The 20,771-nt window shown below is 36.7% G+C and overlaps 3 protein-coding genes across 4 annotated transcripts; 1 reads left to right on the top strand and 2 right to left on the bottom strand.

Moving 5' to 3' along the window:
* Window positions 1-534: 534 nt before the first annotated feature.
* colgalt1a (collagen beta(1-O)galactosyltransferase 1a) lies at window positions 535-10,535 on the bottom strand. The gene is made up of 12 exons (XM_081370325.1): window positions 10,137-10,535; window positions 7,132-7,242; window positions 6,935-7,052; window positions 5,839-5,973; window positions 5,541-5,745; window positions 4,655-4,774; window positions 4,040-4,116; window positions 3,829-3,935; window positions 3,610-3,742; window positions 3,119-3,246; window positions 2,823-3,029; window positions 535-2,374 (listed from the first exon to the last, which is right to left on the bottom strand). The coding sequence occupies exons 1-12, from the start codon at window positions 10,355-10,357 to the stop codon at window positions 2,107-2,109; spliced, it is 1,830 nt and encodes a 609-aa protein (XP_081226451.1). The 5' UTR covers window positions 10,358-10,535; the 3' UTR covers window positions 535-2,106.
* A 1,547-nt stretch (window positions 10,536-12,082) lies between these two features.
* pgls (6-phosphogluconolactonase) lies at window positions 12,083-16,777 on the bottom strand. Of its 2 annotated transcripts, none has more exons than XM_081374162.1 (6): window positions 16,706-16,777; window positions 15,411-15,677; window positions 13,256-13,363; window positions 13,063-13,164; window positions 12,654-12,794; window positions 12,083-12,562 (listed from the first exon to the last, which is right to left on the bottom strand). In XM_081374162.1, exons 2-6 carry the CDS (start codon window positions 15,675-15,677, stop codon window positions 12,416-12,418), a joined length of 765 nt encoding a protein of 254 aa, XP_081230288.1. In that variant the 5' UTR covers window positions 16,706-16,777; the 3' UTR covers window positions 12,083-12,415. The 2 variants fall into 2 exon arrangements, with proteins under 2 accessions (XP_081230288.1, XP_081230289.1); XM_081374163.1 differs by lacking the exon at window positions 16,706-16,777 and adding an exon at window positions 15,819-15,981.
* Window positions 16,778-17,560: 783 nt separating this feature from the next.
* On the top strand, window positions 17,561-20,715 carry LOC308695823 (uncharacterized protein). The gene is made up of 4 exons (XM_081374045.1): window positions 17,561-17,963; window positions 19,375-19,468; window positions 19,590-19,692; window positions 19,810-20,715. The coding sequence occupies exons 1-4, from the start codon at window positions 17,740-17,742 to the stop codon at window positions 20,433-20,435; spliced, it is 1,047 nt and encodes a 348-aa protein (XP_081230171.1). The 5' UTR covers window positions 17,561-17,739; the 3' UTR covers window positions 20,436-20,715.
* The last annotated feature ends 56 nt before the right edge of the window (window positions 20,716-20,771 follow it).

Raw genomic sequence — 20,771 nt, 5'->3', positions numbered from 1 at the left:
AAAACAAGTGGTGCGTGCATCCACTTCCGTATTTATACTCATGCTGTGGGGCGGAGCGTGGATGTAAAGCTTGCACGCCAATGTGAGCATTGGCTTGTTTTATCAATACTCGAAGATGACAAGCTCCCTAAGCGTGATCCTAATCAGTCGACACATCGACTACGTCTCCGTTCCCTCCTTCAGGGAACGAGGGTTACATATGTAAACGAGACGTTCAGATTCAAAATCTTTTTAAATATCCTCTAAGTGTTCAAGCTAAATTTACCCAGCAATAAACCGAGATCTACACTCAAAGCAGTAGTCAAATGATCATCTATCTTCATTCAGCATGCAGGATTGTGGTTTGTAAGCCTATGCCAGCATCATCATTTTTGTCTCGTGGCTACGCAGCTGTGATATAATTAACCCTGGAAGATAGATATAGATGTTGATATGATGTCAAATAAAATGGTCACGACAATCAGTATCTCTACAGAAATCACATGCAGCCTCCATCTAACAATTCTGCCAAAAAATAAAAAGAGACATAATATTCCTTTCAGTGACATGTTTTTAACCATTCTTTATATTTAAGGCACAGTAGGTGAAATACAAATACAGTCACAGTTACAAACATTCTGATAGTATGACAGTGTGACTAAACAGCGCAATCGCAAGGATTCACATCAAGCACATTTGAAGCCTGCTAGACAAAAAAGCAAAGAAGTGAAGACCAATGTTGCCGTGTGGAATGTGTGTAGACCTTTCATTTCTGTCCTGATGATACGACAGTAAAACCACAGAGTGAGGCGTGTACGGATGTTGGCTTTGATGAGGGGAAGTGACAGCCTGAAACGCCAACAAAGGTGGTAATGGTATCAAGGCCTAAAAATAACAACATCCTCCATGTTAATATAACATGCTTCATGCCTTAAAATAGCAACATGCTTCAGGTGTCTTTTATTATTATTATTAAAATGACTATGTTCATGTCTGGAATGCGAACACTGCAAATTTAAAAAAAAAAAAAATAATGTGATTATTTCAGCTTTTCACCCCCAGAGTGATTAAAAGGTAACACTTAACAATAAGGTCCATTAGTTAACATTAGTTAGAGCATTAACTAACAATGAGCAATACATTTGTTACAGTGTTTGAACCTTTGTTAACATTAGTTCATTGTAAGTACATATCAGTTCAAATCTATTAAAGATGACCTATAATGAATTAGCTATTATGCTCTACTAGAGTGTGTTTTCATGCTTGAATGTAACATATTTTACATATTTTACATTGTTGCATCACCTATTTACCCAGTCTGTCAGTAATGCTCTGTTTAGTTCCTGTCTCTGTGTAGCCCCTCCTTATGAAAAGCACATTGTGCTCTGATTGGTCGGCTGGAGTAAGTGTGTTGTGATTGGTCAACCGCTTTAGCGTGTTTGGTAAACGTCACGCCCCTTACCATAACCAACACACTACTAACTCAACCCAACCAGGCCTCGCTCCCTTTTTTTTGCGTATGCCTTGGGTGGGAATTATTTAAATGAGGAATATTGTGACATGTTCGTTCCCGGAAGAAAACTCAAAACTTTCAGAGAGTTCAGAAACAGTGTGCACTGATATAGAGAATAACTCCCTCAAGAGTGACTGTGCTTTGTAACTTTGCAGAGCTTTGTCATGCTCAAACAGGAACATTACACACTAAAGAAAGCTGAACATGTAAAAAAAACATAATATGTCCTCTTTAAATAATATGCGCTGAGACAACTTTTTGATTTTAATGTTGAAATTATTATTAACCTAAGATAATAAATGCTTTAAAAGATGTTTTTGAATTACTATTATTGTTAAGCTGTTAACAAATTGAACCTTACTATAATGTGTTACTGAAGATAATCATAAACTGTTTTTCAAAGACCTTGCATCTTTATCGCAGGATGAACAGGTGCTGTGCTCATTGTTACCAATTTGATAATCTACAAATTACAGGACAAACGTTTAAGCTCAACTTCTTTTCTGGCAAACAATAATAAAAAAGAAATCTCTAAAAGGGCCTCTTCTGCTCACTCATATTGTGCTTATAAGGTGGAACGTCCCCCAGAAACGACGTGTCCAAAACAATGTCTCTCATAGTTCATCTCGGGCCGTCCTGTCCAGAGGAGACTGAAGCACATCTGAGTTTTGGGCCTCTGTGCTGATCTCAGCCTGTTCCCGGGTCTTACCCGAGCGCTTCCTGTCCCAGTCTGTGCGCACTTTCTCATTGTCCCACACCGTGGAGGTTTCAGTGTCACTGATGTACCCAGGTTCGCCTGTGTAGTGCGTAGGGAACACAAGCAAGGGCTCCGCTGAGAACGCTTTCAGGTCCCTCGTCTCAAACTGCTCCATGTAATCTGATCTGAAGGGGATGATATTAGATGTGAAGATGAAGACCGAGATGTTACATTAGACAAAAGCAAAACATAACATGATATATAACAATAATAATAATAAATACATATATACTAATAAAAGATTAGTTCACTTCAGAATAAAAATTTCCTGATAATTGACAAGATGACTCTCTCATTCGAAAAGAAATTAAGGTTTTTGAGGAAAACCTAGTAAATTATCAGGAAATTTTAATTCTGATGTGAACTAAGCCTTTAAGCGCTGGTTTTAGCGTTCTGCGTATTTGATTGACATCAATTACATTATAAAACTCGCTTTAGACTATAAATCACAGGACCTTGAAAAAATATTATTCTGCAACTTATATTCTAGAAGATGATCTAGGAATAATTTAGCTAGAACTATAAGCAAAGTTATTGGCATATATGGGATGTATACTTGGGATGGGAACTTACACAGGATGCTTATTAAACATAACAGGAAGGAATTCGTCCACGGGCAACATTTTACTGAGTGGTTCTGCTTTGAGGAGCTTTTTGGCTCCTTGCAATGACATCATGTAACCCAAGGTCCAGTAGGAATAGTCCGCCTCCACCAGGTTGCGAATTTTTGGTACTGCTTTTTCAGGCCGGTCCACTTGCATCCTTTTCCTCCCAATATAACTGCAAGGGTTCAACATACAATATGAACAATCTCCAATCAATACATGAGCCAAAAAGTGAGTGCAGTCAATGAAAGTAGACCCACTCACATGAGGTCCCAGTCCAGACCATTACTCTTGACCTCACTCATTAAATTCTGCAGGCGTCGCTTGAAGAAAATCTCAAACCGCAAATCATCCTCAAGCACCAGCGAGGTCTTCAGGCCTCTGTCTACAATCTGCGTAGCACAGCACATAAACATCAAAGCTTCTGATGCTCACAAAACCCTTACTCTACACTCACACTCTCTTCCAAAACCCAGTGAGATGTCTATATATTCGAGATTATTAACACAAGGCTCTTCCAAAATGTCGGTAGCATATTATCATCATATTAGAATGATTTCTGAAGGATCATGTGACACTGAAGACTGGAGTAATGATGCTGAAATTCAGATTTGCATCATTTTAAATGAATGTTTTTTTAAATGGTAATTTACTGTATTTTTGATCAAATAAATGCAGCCTTAGTCAGCATAAGAGTCAGCTAGGTGACTCACTAGATTTTGGAACATAACTATAAACTGGTATGTGTGCCAGACCTCTTTCCAGATGATGTAGTGGGACAGGAAGCATCCCAGCTCTCCTCTTGTGAGAGGTCTGCCGTGGTAAGGGTCACTGTAGCCGGGAAGCATGTGGATTCCCATAGCATTGATCTCACTCTCGTTCATGGCTCTGGTGTAGAAGGAGAGGCAGTGAGCAAATGTTTTGTCCTGGATATGAATGCTGCATTTGTTTGACGGAAACAGAAGTGAACTTACTTGCCATCAACAGCAGCGATAATCTTGCAGTCGATCTCTTGCTCTCTCAAAGCCCTCAGCATGCGCTCACGACGGTCGTCCCGTCGCTTCAGGTTGATCATAAACACCTTTTAAAACGCATAAAACCATTCAATGAATACGTCACCAAATAACCATTTAATCGCTAAAATGGACCCACAACTCAAAGATGATGAAATAAAAGCCCAGTTACCTCATCAAAGCCCATTTTGTCAGGGTTTTTGACAGGTTTGGCCAAGTATCTGGAGGGCTCAACTGGAGGATTTCTTACTGTACATGAAAAGAGGTGGGGTAACACTTTATTTCGACGGTCCACTTTAGAAATTATTCAACTACAAGTAACTTTGCAACTACAAGTCAACTAACTCTCATTAGAGTATTAGTTGACTGTCTGCTTAATATCTGCCAACACTTTATTTCGACGGTCCACTTTAGACATTCAACTGAGTATAAGTAACTTTGTCAACAGTGCAACAGTGGGTAGTAACTGATTACATGTAATCTGGAGTAGTACTTGTAATTAGATTGTATTACATTTTTAAATACTCGTAATCAGACTAGTTACTTTTCTGTTGATTACATGTTATTGCAATTTGTAAGTAATCTACCCAGCACAGCATGTCAGCTAATTCTACTAACCCTAACCCTAACCTGACAGTCTACTAATACTGTAATGAGAGTAAGTTGACATGTAGTTGCAAAGTTACTTATAGTTATTATAGACTATCAGAATAAAGTGTAACCAGGGGTGATTACATTTGATAAAACATAGGCAGACCTTTTTCTTCTTTGTAAATCTGAAACGTACCATTGACCTCCAGCACTGTATGAATGAAGCTGTCTGCCTCGTCTTGCAGAGTGCTGTGGGCACGAAGAGGCACTGGGAGATACCCGTAAGTTTCCTTGTTACAAACAAACATTTGAACCTCTGCAAAACCACAGAGAATGCAATTTAAAGTGTGAAATAATATGCATAATATCCTCTTAAAGGGGTAGTTCACACAAAAATGTAAAGTCTGTCATAATTTAATCACCCTTGTGTATTTCTAAACCTGTATGACATTCTTTCTTCTGTGGAACAATGTTTTGAACCCCACTGACTTTCATTGTTAATATTCTTTAAAATACGCTGCCCAGCCCCCCAAAAAAGTCGCTGTTTGGATTTAGAATTGGCAAATGCTTGAGAGTCAATGATTGGATCATTATTGCAGTGATTATTATGTTTCTAGCATATTATAGTTTCTTAACCCTAATTGATGGAGCGTTTAGCTTTTCATTTCTTAAACAACCATGTTGGAATATATATTCCAGGCCATATCATAGCCATATTCCAGGATGACAATGATTCACCAGGATCAAATTGTGAAAGAATGGTTGTGAGGAGCTTGAAGAATCATTTTCACACATGAATCGGCACCTCTAAGTCCAGACCTTAAATACACTGAAAGTCTTTACCAAGTGCTGAACTCTAGCATTGACAATACAAGATCTTGATCAAATATTGATGCACCTCTTGATGGAAATAAATGTTGTGATGCTAAGAGGTGCCTCAATTTAAGGTCTGGACTCAGAGGTGCCAATTCATGTGTGAAAAAGAAAGAAAGTCATGCAGGTTTAGAACGCCACGAGGGAAAGTAAATTATTTTAATTTTGCATGAATTGTGGGTATCAGTGTTTTCTGTCGAGGCACACACCTCCCATGCGGGCTGAAAAAGAGAAGACAATGATGTCGTCAAAGGCCCAGGTGTAGTCTGAATGTGGCGGGTGAAAAGCCAGCATTCTGGAAGCTTCTTTCCGCAGGTCCACCAGGAAAGTCGAGTGCACCATGGGAACGGCAAAGCAACCCCTACGCACTTGCTTACGCATGGGGATGTAGGCAGGAGTTCGCTTATAGTAGCCCTAGTGTAGGTTGATGAAAAATATATATATTTTTTCCCATATTCCTGAAGAAAGGGTTATGAAGCATTACATACATATACACAAGACCTGTACCTGGGATGACATTCCACACCAGAAGTTTGAATAGGCGGCACGAGACTCCATCATTGGTGCCACGATTGTCTTGTTCTCCTTTATTAGTTTCCATAAGACGTCTCGGTTGATCAGAAGATTATCACAATCAATCATCTGAAAGATTTAATATAACCTTTTATTTTTTTATGCGTGCATGACCAGGCTGCCAGCAAAAACTAAATTTCTGTCATGACAACTCTCAGAGTGTTTGGCATGGTAATGGATGTGACAATGCTGATACGTTTGATCTTGGCAGAAAAGATCTACTACAATGCTGCTGCAGAGCAAGTACACGACTGGCTACTGCCAATACATACAGACACGCTGCTGTGAGCAAGTAAGACATGCCGCTGCTGTACAGTATAGCATACATGAATTACCCAGATCTATACAGGTGGAGCTGGGGAAGGAGGAGGGTTTCTGAAGACAAATGCTGAACAAGTACTTGAAGGTTGAGCAGCGATCTCATTGGCTACTGATCACCATGAAGCAATCAGCTGTGCACTTTAGAGAATGATGTGATTGCAAGCAAGTTGAGTTAAGGACCCATCAGCTTGCAACATCTAGAGTTTCATGACAGAACTTTGTATTTGCTCAAGATAATCACCAGAAGCTCGATCTTGAAGCAAAATCAAGTACAATCATGACTCTAATCTAACTTTCTGATTGTGCCCGCATTTAAGGGATTAAGCACAGTATGTATATATCATATATTACACAGCTTTTCACAACATAAACATGAAATATTGATTTGAGAGAAATTGTACCTGTTTATTATCTTATACTCCATAATGGTGTACAAAACAAGTGCTCTTGTAACAAGATGAACACTTCAACAATATTACCACTGGCCTACTATTCATATTGATCATTTTACAGTAAACAACAGTCAAGAACTAAGGCACAAGATGGCACAAGATGGCACCAGCCGCGTTTGATTGTGATACGAGAGATATGAAAGAAATGCTGACCTCAAATACTCATATTACACATTTTTATGAGTTACACCAATGGCCACAAGTCTCTATTTACCAACTTAGAGAGTCATGGTCCTAACAATGAGAATGGATCTCACCAAGATATAGTCTGCCCACATCTCTCGTGCAGACTCAAGCGCTGCCTGCCGCAGCCTCATGACGTAAGCGTAGCGCTCGTTCGTCCACTCCTTTGGTCCTTCCTCATTATGATATTCTCTGAATAAGTAAGAGAAATGCCAGGAAATGCACAAATACACTAATTCCATGAAATCACAAGTGAAGAAACATGGCAAACCTTGGTTCCTCCTTCGGCCTCCACTCCACATAATGGTAGAGTTTCTGCACATTGATGAGCCAGTCTCGCAGTAGGTATGTAGTGTTGTCAATATTGTGATCGGTTGCTACCCTGTCATTATTGAAATAGAAACATAGAGATGGTGCTCATTATGTGCACTTTACTTTCTACAAAGAACAATATCGGGTAAAAACTAAAGATTGCATGAGTTAACCGCAAGCTTATGATTACCTGCAATAGTATAATCACACCATATTTTAAGAAGATCTTTCAGGGCGTTTATTTCGGTATATTTCGACCAGACATAGGGAAAATAAATCAAGAAATACCAAAGCTCTAAATTAAACTACTTCCTTACAGCACAACTAGACTAAAAGTGTTGCAGAACATGAGAAGTGAAACTGCAAAGCTATCTGGTTATCATAGAAACACAGGAGCAGAGATAAAGTAAACAGATGAGCTAGAGCATGCGTCCTACTTTTCACCGGCTGTCTTAGCAAGAACAGAGATTCTCATTGCAACATGACTTCACCAGTACAGATGCGTCTCCTGCAGCAGTGCACAGCTGTGAGGCCTAAGAGTCTACAAATCCAAACAGAGTTTGAATGCCACACAGACCTGTGGGAACACAACTCTGGCCAACAACTACTACCACAGTACAGACGGATTCAAGACAGGAATACAAGACAGATTGTCTATTTTGAAACAGTTATATCAGTGGTTCTCAACTTTTTGACTCAAAGGTCCCCAGTTGTCCAACACAATATTCGGCTTCCCAATATTAGGCCTTATCTGGTATTTTTTGCTGTTTTGTATGATAAAGTTGCTTGCTTTCAAACTTACTTTTTTATTAACAGAAACTAGGAGTATTGATATTAAATTAACCACCATTCATGTGTGACTTCGGAAGTTTCAAGAACTGTGTGTTCTTCAATTAAAACAACAGTTATTGAGGGAGAAAATACATATTTTTATTTTATTATTTTTATTATATTAAATAAGAAATACATTTAATTTACATTTGCATTACACTTGCAATTCATGTGTATTTTTTAGCATTTTAATTTAGAGTTTGATTATGCTAATATTTTATGCTAATATTAATTTAAATACAAATGTCATCTTGAGGCCCCCTGGTGGATCATATGGGTGACAGCATTAAATAAATTATGCTGATATGAACAGTGGTGAGTGTTACACATTACAAGTAATGTGAGTTACGTAATCAGATTACTTTTTCAAGTAACTGGTAAAGTAACACATTACTTTTAAATTTACAACAAGATATTTGAGTTACTTTTTCACATAAGTAGGCTAATGCAAGTTACTTTGTTTTCTCATTTATTGACTGAGCTGTCCTGTCCTGTCCCAGTGTTGAGAGAAATCAGGAGTAAGTGCAGAGGCGTTGTGTGGGCTGTGTGTGAACATGATGATTATTGTAGTTCTAGACTAATGTGAGAATTTACTCATATTACTCACAAAAAACAGATTCAGTATTACTCAAAATGAATGAAAACAGTGAAATGCAAACCTGAATTAATTAAATATGTTAAATAACACAAACTTTCTTAACTAATGTCTTTACTGCTGATCTTCAATAATTAAATTCAACCATTCTAATAAGCAAAACATCACATTTGTTGTTTTTTATTTATTTTTTTTATTTCTAAAGTAAGTGTTGAACTTTATTCTCCTGAATGGCTGCACACCTGAAAGGATTGTAAAAGTAACTTAGCTAACACATTACTTTCCATAAATAATGAAATTAGTTACCTTAGAGAGTAACGCAATATTGTAATGCATCACTACAATGTTCATTCCCCTTCAGTTCAGATGTTACCCTTAAAAGCTATTTCTACTAAATCTAAACTATTATTTTCACTTGTGTAACTTAATGTAGTCAGGTGAATTCAGTCATCATGAATTATGTTTTTCACATGAATGAAAACAGTTTATTTGATGGACTTAATTACCACATAAAGAAAATACAGTGAAGTCTTTTGGCCTTTTGTTCATACGGAATAGGCTACATAAAACAGAGTAAATGGTGCAGGAAAGAGGAGGGAAATAGGATCTCCAAATGACACAAGCTAGATTCAGTCTATCAGCTTGTTGGAGCATGTGCACTTACCTCTAGATCACAGCTCCAACACCTGACAGCTTTTTATTATTAAGAAAAGCTTAATCCACATGTTGCTTGGGAGACTTTTAGACCCATATGCTAAACACACACACACACACACACACACACACACACACACACACACACACACACACACACACACACACACACACACACTGTATAGGTAATAATGCACAATCATGTCCATCTGACTGTACATTATTATTCCTCTAACATGGTTGCTTACTAAATTAATTGATTACACGTCTGGAATACTTCATTCTGATTGGTCAAACTCTTCATTTAGAGGTTAAATGTTTTAGAATGAGTTACCAGTTATTATTCTAAAACCTTTAAACTCCAAATAGAGAGTTTGACCAATCAGAATGAAGTATTGCAGACGTGTAATAATCTAATTATGTTTTAATACAGTGATCAATAACATAAATCTAAGCTAATGTTCACTCTGCCTGTTTCTGCAGAGCCAAATAGGCAGCTGAACTGGCTGTATTACATGTTCCCTTAAATGCCATTATATACAGTATGACAATTCAATCAAGGTCAAGAAGCGTTCTTGGTAACTGACACCATTCACTGTAAAGGACAATGACAACTTTACGGGATAAATTCAATCTTGGTAGGGATGAATGAGTGAGTGAGTCACTCTGGAGAAACCCCTCCCATATTTTTTTTTCTCTCTCCAGTTTGTCCCTTCAAGCCTCCATATTGAGCTGGCAGACAGATGTTCACAGACATCAAAACTAAGTGATATTAACACAGAGACAGGTATTATGACGTGTTCAGAAATTCTAACATCATGACATCACCAGGAACAGAACCGTTACACACACACACACACACACACACACACACACACACTTACCAGAGCGCTATTCGGTCTTTGGGGTAATTGAGGCGCTCAATGGTTCCTAGGAAATGCGGCAGAGAGTGCTGTGCGTTCCTGCAGATGAGAGCGATCATTACTCGGGGAGCTAATATAGGAGACTCCGGGCTCCAGCGCTCCTCATGGAAGTATCCTTGAGCTGGTCCAGGATTCATCACACAGCACCACAGCACCGACACGAACGACACGAACCAGACCATTCTGCAGCACACACTCTTTACAAACAGGCATACGAGCTCTTACTGCTAAACCAGAGTTACACCCAGTTCACGAGGAGATAGAAAGTTAAAAAGGGGTAACTTTAGTTTAAATAATTCCGCCGACCAAAATCAGCCTGCATTGACAACACTGCAGATGTAAGACGAGCGAGTTAAAGGGGATGTTACGCTGACGTTTAAAGGGGAGGGATCCATTTCATATTCTGGTGTATCACGTTACAATAAGGTTTCATTAACTATATTATTAGTTAACATGAACTAATAGTGAACTGCACTTCTACAGCTTTTATTAATCTTATTTAAGGTTCATTTCAGCATTTACTACATAATAACAAATTTTAACAAATACAGTTACAAATGTATTGCTCATGGTTAGTTCATGTTTGCTAACATTAACTAGCTAATGTTAACAAATGAAACCTTATTGTGAAGTGTTACCATAATATCTTTAAATTATAAGCCATTATCAATCTTTATAACAAATTAGTAGTCTTTGCACATTCTATTCTGAAAATGTTTCCGTGTATTTAACCCGTCCATCAATTTCTGTGCCTTTAGCAGTATGGTACCTATTTCTACAGAGCCCCTAAAGGGACACAGTGGTGGAAAAAAACATGAGATGGGAGGACAAATAATAAGTCAATGCTTTTGTGTTCTCTCACAAATGTTTTGTGTTCCCCCAAGAAACTTTGCATTCACTCATAAAACCTTTGTGCTCTTTCTCGGGGGAACGCAAACATTTTGCGAACGATCGCAAAGTTTCTCTGGAAAATGCAAGCATTTGCAAGAGAACACAAAAGCATTGACATATAATTACTCCTCACATCTCATATTGGTTTCCTTCCCCATTTCCCTTTAGGGGCTCTGTACTGTACTAAACCTTTAACAGAGGACAATTAAAGAGGAAGTGTTTGTCTGAACTTACAAAAGGTTTTGTGAGAAAATCCAAAAGTTTTGCAAGCAAAAATTGTCTTCAACAATGAAAGAAAATATTAGCAATGTCCTTTTAAGGCAAGTCATTTAACTCAGCGGCCATCTTTGAAACGCCTCTCGTGAAGGTATTTCAGTCATGCAGGTAATGGCTCCTGTCTCTTTGAACGGGGAAACATCAAATTCTTCAAAGCTGTTCACTGAGCTCACAATTAAATTTTACATTTTAAATCACCAAAGAAATCTGACAACTGTCTCATAAATTTAGTTTTTAAGGTTTTCAGACTGGACCAGCCAAATGCACATGCGCATACGTGTCTCTAATGGCAGCTGCAGTGGTGCAATTACTTAACCGATTGGCTCTTTTATTTAGAAGACGGGACTTATTCCACCATATAGCGCATTGCACTTTCTCCCATTCATAGTAATACGAGTGCACCGTCTATTAGCAAGTTTTTACATTTAATTATTATACAACCAGTGTTGTTTTAGTATCTTTGAGACACTATTATCGTTTTTATTACTATTTTGAATTATCTTTAATATTTTCAGTCTTCATTTTAATTTTATTTAGTAATTTTGTAGTTCACTTTTGTAATTTTTATTAGTTTTTTGTATATTGTAGTAGTACATCAAGTTTTTCATCAGAATTTAAGTAATAATTTTTTATGATTTTAGTTTTGGTTAACTATAATAACCCTGCATAAACAGGAACACCATAGAATAGCTTTTTGTTTGCACTCTTGACACAATGCATGAAATACAACAAAAGTTATTAACCTCCAAAAACTTTATTCAAATTGTTTGGGCATTTTGTTCTGTTGCATCTAACAAACATTTACAGTGGTAACCATCATTTCCACAGTTATTGTTATGACAATAAAGCTATGGTAACAACTGTTTAAAAAAATTTAAATGACAGATTCTGAAAGCTTCAAAGATCTCTCTCTTTTTTTTTTTACAGTTTGCAGTAATAACGATAACTGCAGTAATTACAGTTATGATTTTCATAAGTGCTATGAAGAAAAACATTTTGCAAACACTTTTTTTCACAAAAAAAACTTTTTAAGGACTCCATAAGAATACTAGAAAGTGCTTCTACAAGTTGTGTCAGAGTTTTGCCCCAGGACCTGGCCTCTCCACCTGAGACGTGAGCAAGGCAGCCGCCGGCTCGTCCACAAGCCAGAGGAGCTCTCCCTGTCTAGGAGCCACCAGAGCTGACGGGAGTGCGGGCCCTTCTCCACCCTCCAACACGTGCTACAGAATTACAGACATTTACAGGATAAAAAAAAAAACATTCATCATTGTAGATATACAGCGGGTCTGAGGCACTACTGAACGTGCTTACCTTGAGTACAGGAGCTTTGCTGCCTCCTGTTGACACAAACACCACACATCGGGCAGCGTTAACCGTGGGTAATGTCATAGTGACGCGCTGAGGGGGTGGTTTGGGGGAATCAGAGATTGGGGCCACTGTCCTCTGGCTTTCCTACAATGATAAATCGATACTTTAAAAAAAGAAAGCCAATAAAATACAATTCAAAACTGATAAAAGGGAGGGTTTTGTGGGAATCTAAATTATAAATAGGATTCTATAATAAGGGGGATTTAACAATGCTAAACTAAAAGTACATGTTGTGTATATTAGGAAATCTTATTTTAGTTATATTCCTATTAGCATGTTATCATCATACGTCATTACATTAATCTACTGAAAATTAACGCTGATGCTGCTTTATTATGAATTGATCTGAAACCTGTAATAAAGGATGATCTGGAAAGAGAGAGCAGGTGTGTCCGTCTGGTCCCATTCCCAGCAAGAGCATGTCAAAAACTGGGATTTGCTCTGGGCTAAAGGCCTAAAATGACAAAATTCTATTAAGAGCTATGAATTAACAATGAATTAATCAAATGAGTTTAATATATTTTGTCTATGAACTGAAACCGTACCTTGCTCAGTTTGTCAGCATAATCATCAGCACATTCTTGCACAGGTAAAGACGGATCTATAGCTAAAATCCTATCTTCTGGAATGTTGATTTTCCCAAACAATTGATTCTGTAAGATATAAAAAGCAATCAGTATTCATAGTTCAAGTGACATCACACCCTCATAGAAACATCCATCTGGAGGATAAAACAAGGCGTTCTTCCGCAAACCCACCAGTTATGCATTTATTTTAGTGCTGGGCAACGATTTATCGCATCCAAAATACAAGCTTGTGTTTACATAATATATGCGTGTACTGTGTATAATTATTTTGTATATATAAATAAATACACACATATGCATGTACAGTACCAGTCAAAAGTTTGGAAACATTACTGTTTTTAATATTTTTGAAAGAAGTCTCTTATGCTCATCAAGCCTGCAGTTAAAAAAAAACAAAAAAACAAAAACAAAACAGTAATATTATGAAATATTATTACAATTTAAAATAATGGTTCTCTTTTTTAATATACTTTAAAATGTAATTTATTTTTGTGATGCAAAGCTGAATTTTCATCAGCAAGTACTCCAGTCTTTGGTGTATTATGATCCTTCAGAAATCATTCTAATATGATGATTTGATACTCAGTTATTATCAATGATGGAAACAGTTGTGCTGTTTAATATATTTTTTTGGAATACTTTTTTCAGGATTCATTGATGAGTAAAACGTTAACAGCATTTATTCATAAAAACAGCATTTATTCAAAATAAAAACATTTCTAACAATATAAATCGTTACATCACCTTTTATCAATTTAACGCATCCGTGTTGAATTAAAGTACTAATTTCTTAAAAAAAAAATAGTTATTGTTCCCAAACTTTTGAACGGTAGTGTATATTGTTACAAAAGAAAAAAACTTTTTATTCATCAAATAATCCTGAAAAAAGTATCTCAGGTTATGAAAAAAATATTAAGCAGCACAACTGTTTCCAACATTGATCATAAATCATCATATTAGAATGATTTCTGAAGGATCATAAGACACCAAAGACTGGAGTACTTGCTGATGAAAATTCAGCTTTGCATCACAAAAATAAATTACATTTTAAAGTATATTAAAAAAGAGAACCATTATTTTAAATTGTAATAATATTTCATAATATTACTGTTTTTTTTTTTTTTTTTTTTTTTTTAACTGCAGGCTTGATGAGTATAAGAGACTTCTTTCAAAAACATTAAAAATAGTCATGTTTCCAAACTTTTGACTGGTACTGTATATATTTAAGAAATATTTGCATGTATATACTGTATATATATTTATACATAATGTTTGTTATATAGAAATAGAACATTTTTATATATAAATAACACATTTTTCTTAAATATGTACATGCATGTGTGTGTATTTATATATACAAAATAATTCTACACAGTACACACACATATATTATGTAAACACTATATAATGGAAAGCAGAAGAACAAGAACCTAAAATATGAACGCAACGTGCTGAAAAACATTAATGCTTAACGGTCAATTTAGCACGTCATGTTCATATTGTGGGTTCATCTGCGCCCCTGCATAAAGTATGCATCATCATCAATAAGGTGTATACTGAATTTAATCTTTAAATATATCACTGTCTTAGTAAATTAAGCCACATTAAGTGTTTAAGAAGTTCTTTCACATTAAAGTCAGCATGAAACAGAAGTTGCGATAGTCGATGTGGCGTACATCTAGGTGAAACGGCTTCTCGAACAAGAAAAAATGTAAGGCGGGACTTGATTTTGTCCATGGGGAATTGATTGGATGGTTGGGATTTGCTATTGGTCGATCTCATGTGAGTGACAGGTTGATCCCGCCCTCGCGCCAGTAAACACATCATCAGAGAAAAGAAGTCGCTGCAAGAGGGAGGTGAGGTGATTTTGATTAAAGTTCCCAGCAACAGCATGTCAAAAAACAAACTGGCAGTTCGTTCACATATCTGTTTCTTTTCTTTCTTTGTTTTTAATTTTATGAGGGTAGCTAAATATTTGAAACAGATGGAAAATTGACAGGCCTTTGCTGCAATTCTATGGCTGTTTTGCCAGTCACATATCTGAATGAATGGACTTCTCCATTACTAAAAGAGCTCTACAGGCTAATAAGGGTAAAAGATTGCGCAGAGTCACCTTATATAAGCCATAAGTGCTCTCAGGATCACTGAAAGGAACGAGTCTCTCGTCACAGAAGCCGATAAGCCATCGGCTGCAGTCCAGGTTCTCCACAGCAGGAAGTTCCTTACTCAGCATGGAGACCAAACTCCCACCTGAAAGACCCAGAGAGAAGGAGCTTCTACCTGCGCTCAGAGCTTTCTCAGCACGGGAGGACACCAGCTGAGCCAGAGTGGGTCCAAGCTCGGACACAGAGGGGAAAACCACCACTCTTCGTCCAGACATCTGAAATTAAGGAAAGGTGCTTAATGATTATGCAAGTCAATTCAGATATGAAGCAATGCTGAAGCCAACTGACACAGCAGAACTCAATACATGCGTCAAACAGTAGCATGACCAGCAAAACAGACACAATAAGTGAACTGCCCTCTGCAATAAGTGAAGTGAACTGCCCTCTGCAATAAGTGAAGTGAACTGCCCTCTGCAATAATAGTCTACTTGACAAACGGGCACTGTTTAATGTATGTATCATGGTATGAGTGCACACCAAGCGTGCCGCACAAGCCCTGAAAAGTGAAGCCAAAACGTCTCGATCGCCCCCCGGTGACTGGTCCTAGTATAGGTCATAAGCCCTGCCTCCCCGTGTTATTCAACGGGACGTGAAACCAACTAAACAATTAAATACACTTCAAATATCTTTTTTTCCAAAGGTGGTTTCTTTCATTTGCTGTCGTTTTTATCACGCTGATGTAAGTTCAAGTGTCTGTTTTAAAAATAAGTTGGTTTTTAGTTAGTTACGTGATGCGGTGGTGTAACGTAATGATTGACAGCTGTGATTGACAGGTTCTCTGAGCAAAGTGGTCACTGAAGCACCAACGGACATTTTTTCGGGATCTTCGGAGGACTGAGGAGATTGTGTTTACTTTATTTTAACAAGCCTCTTGTCATACTGCAATCAATTTTTAAAAAACTGTGCAGAATGCACTCTCCCTGAGTGCATTCTGCGAGAGTGAGGGCGGAGCGTTGATTTCGCGGCTTTACTTCCTGCTCGCTACTGCGCAGGTCTGGTCCCGAGATCGCTACTGCGCAGACTCAAGTTCCAAGATGTCAGCGCCATATCGGGACTCTGGCGGCTTCAGTTCTCATCAATGGAAGAGAGCGAAGGGGCGTCGTCCATCTTTTTTTACAGTCTATGGTGCACACTAAGAGTCTACCGATAACCGCTGTCAATAAAAGCACGTCAAAATGATGCTCTGTGTCTTTCACGCTAATTATGGAAGCTGAAATAAATTATAAAATGACTTTGAACTCACCGTGGAATGTTTTCTTAGTAGTGAGGTTCTCTTTACGTCCTGCTCGTGCGATCTGACGAACAGCCAATCACAGCGAATGTTGCTTACTGTTGCATTCTGGGTAATGTAGTGCTCATTTGATATGAATCAGTCCCCTGTTTCTTTCCATATATTCAGTGGAGTCTAGCTGTCATGTAGCAACTAAATCGCAGGTCTGAAAATTATCCTTTCGATTAGTTTTCATGTCTGATATGCTGTTTTTTGTTTGTTTTTGTTTGTTGATAATATTATATATGATTTATATTATCATTTTATTTAATTATTTTCTGATATCTACTGCATGGCAGCTATGTGTGAGTTATATAAGCACAAGCACCGTGCAGATGAAAGATATATAATATAATATAATATAATATAATATAATATAATATAAAATAAAATAATATAATATAATATAATATAATATAATATAATATATGATTTGTATTATCCTCATTTTATTTAATATTTTTTCCATGTATATTCTAATATATACTTCTATACTTCAAGTGCAGTTGAAAGATATATAATATAATAAATAATAGAATAATAATAGAATAAAATAATGAAGTACAGAAGTTAAAATATGCAGTGACCATATTTATTATATTATCACAATATGTAGTAATCAGAATTTCAATTTATCTACGACATTCACATGATTTGGAAGCCTAAACGTTTTCTCTATGGATGTAAAAAGCACGTTACATCAACAGTAAATAATCGAAAGTATTATGATATTTACCCAAATAACAGTCTCTGGCTCTCACTCGAAACGCTCCACTACAGTAGATGGCGCTAGTGAGCCATATTTAGATAAATCAACCACACTGATCTACACACGTACAATAAATAGTAGGAAAGGGAACCACACTGTTGAACCATTTTAGTTATTATTATTAAGTTAAAGTATATACAAAATTATTATTATTATTTTAGAAGCAAATTCTGTATATCTGCAAAAAAAAAAAAAAAAAAAGTGTCTTCCATTCGAGAGTTTGGAGAAATATTAGAAGATGTTGTCCACTCTGTCCTCTTTCCAGAGGCAGTTATCTTCCATCATGGAAACACTGGTGCAAACAGCTGTACTGGAGATCAGCAGACTGGTGGATGTGGAGTGTGAAGTGTTGCTGTCGGAGCTCACCCGCAGCCGCAGTGAAGTCTGCTCACTGAGAAACACACTGAGCTCGGCCGAGGACACTGGACAAACACTCACACAGAGTCCCACATGTGTCAAGAGGTACTTACGCTTTTGTTTCGGTATTTATGATGCATGAAAATGCATATACTTCATAAGGCACATGTATGCAATCATATAGTACCGGTCAAAAGTTTGGACACTTTTTGAAAGAAGTCTCTGTGCTCATCAAGCCTGTGTTTATTTGATCAAAAGTTCAGTAAAGAAACAGTCATATTGTGAAATATTATTATGTGAATAAAATAAAATGTAATTTATTTCTGTGATGCAAATCTGGATTTTCAGCATCATTACTCCAGTCGTCAGTGTCACATGATCCTTCAGAAATCATTCTAATAATATATGTTGCTGAAAATTCAGCTTTTCATCACAGAAATAAATAATCTTTTAAAGTATATTAAAATAGAAAACCATTGTAATAATATTTCACAATATTACTGTTTTTTATTCCTGTATTTTTGGTCAAATAAATACTGGATGATGAGTATAAGACACTTAAAAATAGTAATGTTTCCAAACTTTTGACCGGTACTGCATATGCAGCTCGACTTATCTATATAACCAGTGTTGGGTAGATTACTTACAAACTGTAGTCAAATTACATGATGAAATTAGTAATTAATTAGCAATTAATAACTAATTAGTCATTGTAATTACATTACAGATTTTAGGTAATATAATCAGACTACTTTTTGATTACTTTTTAGATTACTTTTGGCCTAACTCGTTTATCACATTGATCAAAAGAAAACAGTTTAACACAAAAAGAAAACACAAAAAGATGTGACCATTAACAGATTATAGCCTATTGACTAGTGGTTGGTTTGTGTGTGCAGTTTCCCCCTTCGAAATAAAACTTGAACCTACTTTCCGAACGTATATAAAAAAAAGTAGTTGAATGAAACATTTTAGAGATTAGATTAATTACGGAAAATCAATAAATTATGAACAGTTTATTGCCATTGTGTGAATAACATGTAATCATAAAAAAGTAACTGTAATCTGATTATGAGACTTTTAAAACAATCTAATTACAAGTACTAATTTACTTTGGAATCTGATTACGTAATCCAGATTACATGTAGTCAGTTACTACCCAGCAGTGTGGGCTATATAACATTTATATGATCTCATGTCCATGGATCATACTAATCAAATTTATTGGGAACACTTTTTTGGTAACACTTTATTTTACAGTGTCCTTGTTACACATTCAATTTAATTCATTTAATTTAATACCCACAGGGGTAGAAAATTGTCTTTGGACAAAGGCTCAACAAACAATTCAAAAAAGTTACATGTAGTTACTATTGTAATAACTATAAATTATGCATATTACATGCTACTAACACTAAACCAAACCTTATTATTACTCAGTACTTAAATGTTTAATTACACTGAAACAAGGACACCTTAAAATAAAGTGTAACCCTTTTTGTATTTATTTACTCAGTGAATATGCCCAAGAAGAGATGCAGAATCATTTGAACCGGTGTAGCAATGAGGTTCTTTTTAGAGACAGCCCAACAGTAATTCAGCAAGACCAAGTAAGTTCCCTTCATTATGTAAATATCCACATATATTTCCTGTAAATATTTTGAGTACAATAGCTGATGTCTATATATATTATACAAATATAAGATATAATGTGATGTCAAAATGTCAAAGGACAGTCCACAGCAGACGTGTGAGGTCAACCAGCCAATAGGTATGATAAAGCAGGAGCTACATGAAGTAGATGTGTGGATTGGGCAAGACAACAGTGAAGCGGGTAAGACGGGAACTAACTGTTGTATAATGGTGGTTAATATTAATAGCAAATGCTTGTGAAGAATTTGTAACTTCCTTCCATCTGCAGTACACTTACATCACTTTCACTTAACCATAGGAACCCACTGCGGTGAAGCCGTGAGCCTGTCACCCACCAAGGACGTTCGCAAAACTGTCCCTTGTGTTGACAGAAAAAGTAGAGAAAATGCAGCTGCAAGAGTCCCGTCTAAATCAGAGTCACTGAACAAAAACGCCTCACCCGGAGAAATGATGGGGAACCAGCCGTTGTCTAAGAAACGCACTTCTGAATCTGAAAACACTTCATTTAGTCACACACAGAGTTTGAGTGCATCAATGTCCACAAGAACATGCGGTGCCAATAGTACGTCAGGGGACAAGCGGTTTGTCTGCACCTACTGTTCAAAGTGGTTCAGGTGTTTTAGTCAACTTAAAATACATCAGCGGAGCCACACAGGTGAGAAGCCCTACAGGTGCACACTTTGTGAAAAGAGGTACATTCAGAAAGGACACTTGTACACCCATCAGCGCACCCATACCGGAGAGAAGCCGTATCAATGCCCGCTCTGTGGAAAAGGTTTCATTCAGAAATGCACTCTTGACATGCATCTGCGAAGTCACACCGGAGAAAAACCCTACACCTGTATTAAATGTGGGAAAGGGTTCACTACGAAGTTTAATCTTAACAAACACATGTCTTGTCAGTCTTGCAACAACATCAGTTAATGAATGACAATGAGCTTGAGGAAAGTGTGCTCTTGTTTAACATAGGTTTGAGCTATTTATTTGTTTCATTATTATGATCACAGGCATTGATAATGATTATTATTATTTTTTTTACAGTTTTCTATAATTCATGTTATTAGCATTAAATACAAAACGTTCAAAAACAATACAAATTGTTTTATTTATTTATTATTTGTTTGTTTTATTTTAAAAAACACCTTGAGCATATTTTTATTTTTTTGTTTGTTAAGAATGGAAGTAAATTGGAAAAATAACTTTGATAACTTCTGTCATCATTTCAAATTACACAGTTTCCATGAATCTGTTATTGTTTTC

Source organism: Scardinius erythrophthalmus (genome assembly GCF_964197995.2).
Source record: "Scardinius erythrophthalmus genome assembly, chromosome: 1".
Classification (NCBI taxonomy): domain Eukaryota; kingdom Metazoa; phylum Chordata; class Actinopteri; order Cypriniformes; family Leuciscidae; genus Scardinius; species Scardinius erythrophthalmus.
The sequence above is the reverse complement of the archived record's forward strand: the minus strand, read 5'-3'. Positions and strand labels throughout refer to the sequence as shown.